Below are 11,502 nucleotides of genomic sequence, written 5' to 3' on the forward strand. Positions count from 1 at the left end.
CCCCCCCCCCCCCCCCCCCACACACACACACAAACAATGTGGGAGTCTCCCAAGAGAAAAAAGCAAGGGCTGCCACTTCTGGTGTCTCCCTACCCAACAAAGGACAGCGGAAACCCAAACATAAGGAAGAGAACGAACCCGAGGAAGGCATAGCAGAGACCACATAATGCAACCACAAGGTAATTGAGAAGAAATGTATCAAAGTGAGCATAGGCACCGATCAACAATTTTGAAGATTCATTTATAGCACAATCATACACTATAAAAGTCCAGGGAGTTTTTGTTTAGTGAAGTTACCACGACAGTTAAATATTATACAAGTTTTCTTCCAAATTCCTATCTGTGAGTATAATTCATTATCTTTAAGACTCATTCATAACATAATAAACCAATAATAGAAAGTCTCATTACCGAACATGTAAAAGAAACGGGAGAACACATTAAAAAATTATCACTCAACTTCAAAACAATCAGTTAAAACCTCACCTGTGAAAGCAAAGAGCATATGGAGGACGCCATTACTCGCATCACGTTGAGAGCAGAGCCGATTGCACCTTTCAATGATTCAACATCTGCCTGCAAAAGAACAAATCTATACTCTATGAGACTGAAACTAATTCAATAATTGAATATTTCAAATTTGAAAAACTTTTTACAACCTAACATACCGTTGCCCCTGCAGTTAATGGAACTCGGAGAGTGTTTGCTTTAAGATCTAACAATACACCTGACAATGAATTGATATGGTCTCTCTCAAGTGAATCCCATTCATCAAGGTAGGACATCTGGATTTTCATGATTATAATAGTTTACATTATATTTTGACAAAAGTAAAAGTAAAAAAATTAAAAATGAGAACTAAATGTCCTCCAACAAGATAACAAAAAAAAAAAGAAGTCTTTAAAACATTGACCCAAGTAAAAGCAACGAAATAAATCATATCCTAAATTTCTTGTTTCTCTTTACTTTCCTCTTGTAATTAGCTCTCGACACAAAGCAAAATCTTCATCCCCTTAGATAAAATTAAAGACAGGTCTAAAACATTCATGTTATTCAGTGTTATAGATTGACAATGTTCTAAAAAAATTGGGCGTTCACTCAAAAGCTTCACGTATCCTTCTCAGATCAGAAGAGAAAACAATATCAGTTAAATTTGTCTTCAAAGCCAACAACTAGCTCGACAATTTGGAGATATATTATCAATGTAAGAATGGTAAGATAAAATAATTTAGCTATTCTGCATAGTATAGCAAACAATAGCTAAATGCCAAACTAAGAGAATGACCCCAAAATAAGCTATTTCATAAAAAAGTTAGATATATAGAGGGTGGATTGCCCTATCTTTTGACAGCTTTATTGAACTTGTTCTTTTTGCAGTTTTATCCTGGTGTAAATGACATATCCATTAATTTTTACAGCCCCACTCATCTTGTTATCGGATGGAGAAGTTTTGTAATCAACCCTTGGTGGTTTGAAGGCCCTTCCTACCGTTAATATAAATCATGGTATATGAAATTCCGCTGCAGTGTCGATCTACATGTACAGTTCAAGAGAGAACGAACAAATTTTATGCTGAACAGTGAGAATTTTCTAGACAAATCAAAAATCAAAAGGTCACTTTTTCTATCATAGCGTATAAGTTAAAGAAAGGACTTACTTGATCGTTCATGATTTCATTCAGCTTAAGTTCTAGCTTCAGCATATGGAGATCAATTCTATTTCTGGTTACTGAATCCCAAATACGTATCATAGCCTTCCAGACATTACATAGCGTTCTCTGGGCAACCAGAAAAAGGCCAAAATGTTAACTAGTCATCCACGGGGAAGTTGTTACACCATTGACAACTACGAATGAGACACAAAGCACCAATTCGCAGGGAGAACCACAATAAATATCATGAAATAAACAAACACATACAGGATATTTCAATTTCAAAACTAACTTGATAGCAACTGTTTCTTTTTTCTCATACAGATTTTCTATCTATAACCAACTGGAGAAAAAAGAATTTTCTAATACAAAGAAAATATTACTCGGAGTTGAATCACAAGTAATTTAAGTTACTGACACATGTTAAAAGGTATTTACTTCTCCCTATTGAACAGTGGAATGATAGTGCATCAATTTTAGAGTCGTCCAACTGTCAGGATGATTAGGCATCATCCAAAAATGGTTAAAGGGAATTAATCTTAAATATAGGATATAATACATAATATATGAGCTAAATAATAAGAAAGTTTAGCTAAGGGATACAAAATATTATAAGTACCGCAACCTCTAACTCTAAAAGACACAATGTTCTTTTATTACATCAAAAGATGAAGGAGAACCATGTACTTGGTTACAAATATAGCTATATGAGCAAAAGAAAACGTCCCTGGGCGCTGGTGAAAAGTTTATGTAACTTAATAGTTTTAGAACCATACGACCGTCACATTATGATGATAACAACCGTAAGCAAAAAAGGAACTTCAATCAGATAGATAATAAAGAAAAAGTTACTGAATTCTACAAATGTAAGATGCACACCTCTGCATCAACTTTATGCATGTCATGTATAGCTTCTGCTCGTGCATTGGAAAATCTCCATTGCATATATCTATTATATAATAGCCGCAGCTGGTGAGAATCTTCGATATGATTAGCGCCCTTTTTACCCTTAAAATCTGCAATGAAACTGAGCACCGAAGTTGAACTATTGGATTGAATGGAATTAGTTGGTCTGATTCGAGATGGACTGACACCCCTAGGAGGAGGAGTTGATGGCCTTGGCCGGGCTGGACTTGATCCTCTAGAAACAGAGGATGATGGCACTGACGTTCTAATGGGCGAAGGTAGACGCAATCCAGGTAATGTCAAAGACTGAGATCTGACAGCTGGTGTTGATTTTAACCTATCTGGTAAGCCGTTAGAAGCAAGCCTAGGAGTTCCTGGTGCCTGCAGTGAACAATCGTCAACTATATTTGTTTCATCTTCCATTCTAAGAGCATCATGAATTGGAATAATCTTGGAAGAATCATTATCAGAGATCAAGAGTTTATTTATAGAATCAGATAAACTTCTCAACGAAGGTAATCCAATTCCTGGGTGTGGTCTCGGAGAGCTCCGAATTATTTTATCGGTAAGATCCACACTTTGACTTAATGCATTTAATGATATCTTCCTACCAATTCCTGATGCCTGCAATGAACAATCATCAACTGAATTTGTTTCATCTTCCATTCTAAGATCATCATCAAGTGGAAGAATCTTGGAAGAATCATTATCAGATCTCTGCAAGAGTTTGTTTATAGAATCAGATGAAGTTCTTTTCAAGGAAGGTAATCCAATTTCCAGAGGTGGTCCAAGAGAGCTCTGAATTATTTTATCAGTAAGATCCACACTTCGACTTAATGCATTTAATGATATCTTCCTACCAATTCCTGATGCCTGCAATGAACAATCGTCAACTGAATTTGTTTCATCTTCCATTCTAAGACCATCATCAAGTGGAAGAATCCTGGAAGAATCATTATCAGATCTCTGCAAGAGTTTGTTTATTGAATCAGATGAAGTTCTTCTCGATGAAGGTAACCCAATACCTGGAACTGGTCCAAGAGAGCTCCGAATTATTTTATCGGTATGATCCATGCTTCGACTTGATGCATTTAATGATATCTTCCTACCAATTCCAGATGCCTGCAATGAACAATCGTCAACTGAATTTGTTCCATCTTCCATTCTAAGACCATCATCAAGTGGAAGAATCTGGGAAGAATCATTATCAGATCTCTGCAAGAGTTTGTTTATTGGATTAGATGAAGTTCTTCTCGATGAAGGTAACCTAATTCTTGGAAGTGGTTCAGGAAGGCTCTGAATTATTTTATCGGTATGATCCATGCTTTGACTTAATGCATTTAATGATATCTTCCTACCAATTCCTAATGCCTGCAATGAACAATCGTCAACTGAATTTGTTCCATCTTCCATTCTAAGACCATCATCAAGTGGAAGAATCCTGGAAGAATCATTATTAGATCTCGGCAAGAGTTTGTTTATAGAATCAGATGAAGTTCTTCTCAAGCGAAGTGGTCCAGGAGAGCTCCGAATTATTTTATCAGTATGATCCACACTTCGACTTAATGCATTTAATGATATCTTCCTACCAATTCCTGATGCCTGCAATGAACAATCGTCAACTGAATTTGTTCCATCTTCCATTCTAAGACCATCATCAAGTGGAAGAATCCTGGAAGAATCATTATTAGATCTCGGCAAGAGTTTGTTTATAGAATCAGATGAAGTTCTTCTCAAGCGAAGTGGTCCAGGAGAGCTCCGAATTATTTTATCAGTATGATCCACACTTCGACTTAATGCATTTAATGATATCTTCCTACCAATTCCTGATGCCTGCAATGAACAATCGTCAACTGAATTTGTTCCATCTTCCATTCTAAGACCATCATCAAGTGGAAGAATCCTGGAAGAATCATTATTAGATCTCGGCAAGAGTTTGTTTTCTAAGACCATCATCAAGTGGAAGAATCCTGGAAGAATCATTATTAGATCTCGGCAAGAGTTTGTTGATAGAATCAGATGAAGTTCTTCTCAATGAAGGTAACCCAATTCCTGGAAGTGGTCCAAGGGAGCTCCGAATTATTTTATCACTATGATCCACACTTCGACTTAATGTATTTAATGATATCTTCTTACCAATTCCTGATTCATGAAATGAACCATCGTCAACTGAATTTGTTCCATCTTCCATTCTAAGACCATCCTCAAGTGGAAGAATCTTGGAAGAATCATTATTAGATCTCGGCAAGAGTTTGTTTATAGAGTCAGATGAAGTTCTTCTCAATGAAGGTGACCCAATTCCTGGAAGTGGTCCAGGAGAGTTCCGAATTATTTTATCAGTATGATCCACACATCGACTTAATGCATTTAATGATATCTTCTTACCAATTCTTGATGTCTGCAATGAACAATCGCCGACTGAATTTGTTCCATCTTCCATTCTAATACCATCATCAAGTGGAAGAATCCTGGAAGAATCATTATTAGATCTCGGCAAGAGTTTGTTTATAGAATCAGATGAAGTTCTTCTCAATGGAAGTGGTCCAGGAGAGCTCCGAATTATTTTATCTGTATGATCCACGCTTCGACTTAATGCATTTAATGATATCTTCCTACCAATTCCTGATGTCCGCAATGAACCATTGTCAACTGAATTTGTTCCCTCTTCCATTCTAAGACCATCATCAAGTGGAAGAATCCCGGAAGAATCATTATTAGATCTCGGCAAGAGTTTGTTTATAGAATCAGATGAAGTTCTTCTCAATGGAAGTGGTCCAGGAGAGCTCCGAATTATTTTATCTGTATGATCCACGCTTCGACTTAATGCATTTAATGATATCTTCCTACCAATTCCTGATGTCCGCAATGAACCATTGTCAACTGAATTTGTTCCCTCTTCCATTCTAAGACCATCATCAAGTGGAAGAATCCCGGAAGAATCATTATTAGATCTCGGCAAGAGTTTGTTTATAGAATCAGATGAAGTTCTTCTCAATGAAGGTAACCCAATTCCTGAAAGTGGTCTAGGAGAGCTCCGAATTATTTTATCAGTATGATCCCCACTTCGACTTAATGCATTTAATGATATCTTCCTACCAATTCCTGGTGCCTGCAATGAACAATCGTCAACGGAATTTGTTCCATCTTCCATTCTAAGACCATCATCAAGAGGAAGAATCTTGGAAGAATCATTATTAGATCTTGGCAAGAGTTTGTTTATAGAATCAGATGAAGTTCTTCTCAATGAAGGTAACCCAATTCCAGGAAGTGGTCCAGGAGAGCTCCGAATTATTTTATCGGTAAGATCCCCACTTCGACTCAATGCATTTAATGATATCTTCCTACCAATTCTACTCGCCCGCCTCTGATCTATAAGCCGGGTATGCAAGCCATCAATTGGCTTAGAATTCTCCAGCTGGTCAGGCACATTCTTTCCTTTAAGAGGACTCCTCTTTCGCTCTGGTGTAGGTTTCCTTGAAACCATTGGCGTTTCAACCAGTTTGTGAGCGAAATTTGACGACGGCCTCAACGTCCGATCAGAAGGAGATGCAGGGACTGGTTTTTCCTTCTTACTAACAGGAATAGAAATTATGTCAGACTGGAAAGAGACATTCAAACTCCGCATGGTCGAAGGCCATAAACTTTCCGATCGACCGCCTGCTGTTCTCCTTGAAGACAATCTCAAATCAGAAGATAAGTCATGGTCCGAAGTTGATGGACTCGTCGGGGAAGTTGGCGTGGAAGGCCGTTTCCTCTCAGCCGACAGGGCTCTTTTCTGCTCCAATTGGGAGGAAGCAGACAAAGTTCTGGAGGCGTTCGGCGACTGACAGCGCCGAGGTGAGGAAGGGGCTGAGGGAATAGGTGACTTGTATCTAGAACTAACTTCCCTCGTCCGAGAGCGACGAGTGGCGAGTACATTGCTTCTCTCAGCCAGACCCAGTGGAAGCCTTGGGGTTTCCCCTGTTGAATGATTCCTTATTGAATCTGATTCAAATATATCCATCCACACAATCAAAATCAGACCACATCGATGAAAATCTTCATATCAGAACACATCCGGCGATCATGGATTTCTTCACTCATCCCGCAATCAACTGAATAATACCAACTGCAAAAAGGGGAGAAAGTTCTCTGCATCATTTCTGTCACTGCTGCACAACCAAAAGTGAAAACGGTACAGATTGCTAGAGATTATGAAAAGTAAACCCCACAAACAAAAAGAAAAGGAAAGAAAAGCATACATCTTTACACACCCCAGATCTAGCTGAATAAAAATCTGGTAATAACAGCAAAATAACGCAAATGGGTGCTTTCCCTTCAAGAAAACCCCAAACCGAACGAGATCAAGCAATAACAAGGAGGTCAGGAACGCGTTACAGAACATTTGATATAATACAATGGGTAGCGGAAAACAGCGAAAACTGCCACAACACGAATAAGCAGTTACAGTGGGAGGTTGATTTTGGTCGTAAACCACACTTAGCGGTTATGGGGTAGAGGTCCCCTTGGGACTTGAGGGAGACCAGGGCAAGTGGGTTTTAGTCTCTTAAGTGGTGGAATTGTAGGATACGTCCTAAGAGGGAGTGCACTGTAAATGACTTTTAAAATACATTTCGGGCCATGAGTTTTTTCACGGGAAGGCCAAGGTCAGATGGGATGGAAATAGGTTTCACACTTAACCTACTGCCTACTCATCTTCTTTCTCTGTACTCTTTTTCACCAAGAAATGACAGCAGCTTCAAAACTGGCAAAACATAGAAAATCTCTCTCTCTCTCTCTCTCTCTCTCTCTCCCTCTCTCTTCGGCCTTGATGTACGATTGGGTAAAAAGAAGGTTCTATCTAACAACTTCACCTTCATAAATGATCAAAGTTTTAACAAAACTTAAAACTGTTTTTTTCCTTTTGTAATCATGGATTTGTAGATGGTAATTTCAATATACACTTGATTCTGATCTTGAAAAAAAGTTAGGAAAAGCAAATCTTAAGAAAATAGGTTCAAAAATCACTCAAACACAAAAAAACTTCTCTGATTCTTACTCCTAACCTATCTATTTGTTCTTATGTCCAAGTTTACAGACTGTTCAGCAGATAAAATTAAACGACACAATTTGTTTGTGTGCACGAAGTAAAACTTGGTGTTACTATTATAATGGCAGAACTTCGAGGTACAAAAAATTGTCATCCCCATGAGTTCTACAAAAATTTTCAAACAAAATCCGAGAAAGATAAAAACTAAGCAGAAAAATTAGTTACGTAGGATTTAATTGAAGAGTTCTAAAGAGAAAAATCTTCAGAATTCGATTTAGAATCGTGAACTACAACAAAAGAAGAGCGAAATTGGAAACTGTTTACGGGAAAATTTCTCGAAAGAAATTCTCAGAGATAAATCAGAGGTGGGGGATGTCTGTAATTTGAAGGTAACAGATTGTGTTTGATGGAGTAGAGAAAGTCTGGTTTCCTACTGTTCATGACAATCTCTCTGCAGGAAAAGTTAAAAGGAATCTCAGAGATAACCTAAAGGGAGAGATAGAGTTCGTCCGACTCCAAAAACATTCAGAATCTCTTTACTAAAAAACAACGTAATCGACAGTAAGTACCATTAACCAACCGTCTTCAATTAAAACTTTCGCTGTCTTTTTCCTCATTCGGTGATCCACAGAAAGAGGACGAACCAGATGAGCGAACTTCCTCTTTCGATTACAAAATGGATCAAAGAAAGAAAGAAAGGGGAAAAAAAAGCCTCAATTGCGACAAAAAATTGCAATCTCTTAAACCAAAAGCATTTCCAGAATTCCTAAAATTTCAACAACCAAATTATCAATCGATTTACTCAAGAATCTCGAAGCAAAACACAAAAACAACCAGAAATCAAACTCTAGAAAGCGAGTGAGAGATTTCTCACCTACGAACTGAAGCTCCAAACTCCTCTTCCAGTGAAAACAAATCAACCATGAACATGACAACGAAAATCCAAATCACCTCGATCTCTTGAGGAATTCAATCAACCACAACAGGTAAGACGAATCGTCGAAGAGGCAGAGATTGACAGCAAAATCGTCGCCAGCCGTCAGATCGTTGGAAAATTTCAAATTCGTTAGTGGTCGACGGAGAGTGAAAGTAAATCAACGAAATTAATAATAATTAAAAAGAATTTGAAGAAATTTATTGGGAAGAAATGAATTAAGAAACGAAAAATTTAATAATTATCATTAATTATCAAGAGGGAAAAAACGGTTTCAGTTGGAAATTTCGCGGTGGGGACCCGCCGGTGGTCGTTGCTTTGGCGCCACCACCTTTATCAGCTTCGAATTTTTATCATTTTTCTAATTAATAAAAATACTTTTAAAAAAATATTCATTTAAATATTTCAATTATATCCAAACACCTAAAAATAATTTTTTAATACGTCAATAAAATTTTTAAAATAAAAATTTATTAATACTTTTCAAATTTTTTAAATAAATAAAAAATATTGTGCTATATTTTAAAAAATATATCCATAAAATTTTTAAAATAATATTAACAATAATTTTTTTAATTAAAATTTGAAATGACTTTTTAATGTAATAAATAATAAAATTTTTAATAGTAATTGATTTTAGTTCTTCAATTCATAAGTTAAAATTTTCATTATTTATCGAACTATAAAAAAAAATAAAAAAAATCTCAACAACCACCAATTTCCACTTAACACTAACAAAAATTCGTGTTGACGGAGCATAGTTAAACCAATTAAGACATATATATTCTCGACCCAGACATGAAAAAATCGTGTTGATCGAGCATAACTCAACTAATTAAGACATATATATTTCCGACCCAAACATCAAAGTTCATGTTGATCGAGCATAGCTCAACTAATTAAGACATATATATTTCCGACCCAGACATGAAAAATTCATGTTGATCGTGTTGATCAAACATAGTTCAACTGATTAAGACATATGTATTCTTGACCCAGATATCAAAATTCATGTTGATCGAGCATATCTCAACTAACTAAGACATATATTTCTGACCCAGACATGAAAAATTCGTGTTGATCGTGTTGATCGAACATAGTTCAACTGATTAAGACATATATATATTCTCGACCCAGATATCAAAGTTCATGTTGATCGAGAATATCTCAACTAATTAAGACATATATATTTCCGACCCAGACATGAAAAATTTGTGTTGATCGTGTTGATCGAGCATAGTTCAATTGATTAAGACATATATATTCTCGACCCAGATATCAAAGTTCATGTTGATCGAGCATACCTCAACTAATTAAGACATATATATTTCCGACCCAGACATGAAAAATTTGTGTTGATCGTGTTGATCGAGCATAGTTCAATTGATTAAGACATATATATTCTCGACCCAGATATCAAAGTTCATGTTGATCGAGCATACCTCAACTAATTAAGACATATATTTTCGACCCAGACATGAAAAATTTGTGTTGATCGTGTTGATCGAGCATAGTTCAACTGATTAAGACATATATATTCTCGACCCAGATATCAAAGTTCATGTTGATCGAGCATACCTCAACTAATTAAGACATATATTTCCGACCCAGACATGAAAAATTCGTGTTGATCGTGTTGATCGAGCATAGTTAAGACATACATATTCTCGACCCAGATATCAAAGTTCATGTTCATCGAGCATACCTCAACTAATTAAGACATGTATTTCCGACCCAGACATGAAAAATTCGTGTTGATCGTGTTGATCGAGCATAGTTAAGACATACATATTCTCGACCCAGATATCAAAGTTCATGTTCATCGAGCATACCTCAACTAATTAAGACATATATTTCCGACCCAGACATGAAAAATTCGTGTTGATCGTGTTGATCGAGCATAGTTAAGACATACATATTCTCGACCCAGATATCAAAGTTCATGTTCATCGAGCATACCTCAACTAATTAAGACATATATTTCCGACCCAGACATGAAAAATTCGTGTTGATCGTGTTGATCGAGCATAGTTAAGACATACATATTCTCGACCCAGATATCAAAGTTCATGTTCATCGAGCATACCTCAACTAATTAAGACATGTATTTTCGACCCAGACATGAAAAATTCGTGTTGATCGAGCATAGTTAAGACATATATATTCTCGACCCAGATATCAAAGTTCATGTTGATCAAGCATACCTCAACTAATTAAGACATATATTTCCGATCCAGACATGAAAAATTCATGTTGATCGTGTTGATCGAGCATAGTTCAACTGATTAAGATATATATATTCTCGACCCAAATACCAAAGTTCATGTTGATCGAGTATACCTCAACTAATTAAGACATATATTCCCGACCCAGACATGAAAAATTCATGTTGATCAAGCATAGTTCAAACTGATTAAGACATATATATTCTCAACCCAGACATGAAAAAATTCATATTGATCGAACATAATTCAATTAATTAAGACATATATATTCTCGACCCAGACAAGAAAAAATTCAAATTGATCGAGCATAGTTCAACTGATTAAGACATATATATTCTCGACCCAGATATCAAAATTCATGTTGATCGAACATACCTCAATTGATTAAGACATATATTCCCGACCCAGACATGACAAATTCGTGCTGATCGAGCATAGTTCAACTGATTAAAACATATATATTCTCGACCCAAACATGAAAAAATTCGTATTGATCAAGCATAGCTCAACTAATTAAGACATATATATTCTCGATCCAGACACGAAACAGTTCGGGAAGATCGAGCATAGTTCAACTGATTAAGACACTGACCCAGACATGAATTCGAATTTCTCCGATTTCACCCGTTGTTCGATATACGACCAAAAAAAACATCTCACACTCTTACCTTCTAGAAAAAGGCAATAGATTTAGGAATCCATTTTAGGTGCAATGCATTTGAAGCTCACATGCCTTTATGGACAAATCTTTAAAAAT

At 36.4% G+C, this 11,502-nt stretch overlaps 1 protein-coding gene across 20 annotated transcripts in view; it reads right to left on the bottom strand.

Moving 5' to 3' along the window:
- The window catches only part of LOC111450450 (AUGMIN subunit 8-like), a 13,103-nt gene extending 4,392 nt beyond the window's left edge, over positions 1–8,711 (bottom strand). For 2 of the 20 annotated variants that reach the window (XR_002711813.1, XM_023090583.1), the window contains exons 1-6: positions 6,799–8,140; positions 4,549–6,708; positions 2,531–4,481; positions 1,658–1,777; positions 669–785; positions 487–576 (exon numbers count right to left, since the gene is read on the bottom strand). Coding sequence is in view for 19 of the 20 variants with exons in the window: in XM_023090583.1 (XP_022946351.1) it covers positions 487–576; positions 669–785; positions 1,658–1,777; positions 2,531–4,481; positions 4,549–6,560 (4,290 nt within the window). In the remaining variant the exon portion in view is untranslated. The other 18 variants (XM_023090595.1, XM_023090599.1, XM_023090598.1 and 15 more) reach the window with 18 other exon arrangements.
- Between the last annotated feature and the right edge of the window lie 2,791 nt (positions 8,712–11,502).

This window comes from Cucurbita moschata, unplaced genomic scaffold, assembly GCF_002738365.1.
Source record: "Cucurbita moschata cultivar Rifu unplaced genomic scaffold, Cmos_1.0 Cmo_Scf00012, whole genome shotgun sequence".
Classification (NCBI taxonomy): domain Eukaryota; kingdom Viridiplantae; phylum Streptophyta; class Magnoliopsida; order Cucurbitales; family Cucurbitaceae; genus Cucurbita; species Cucurbita moschata.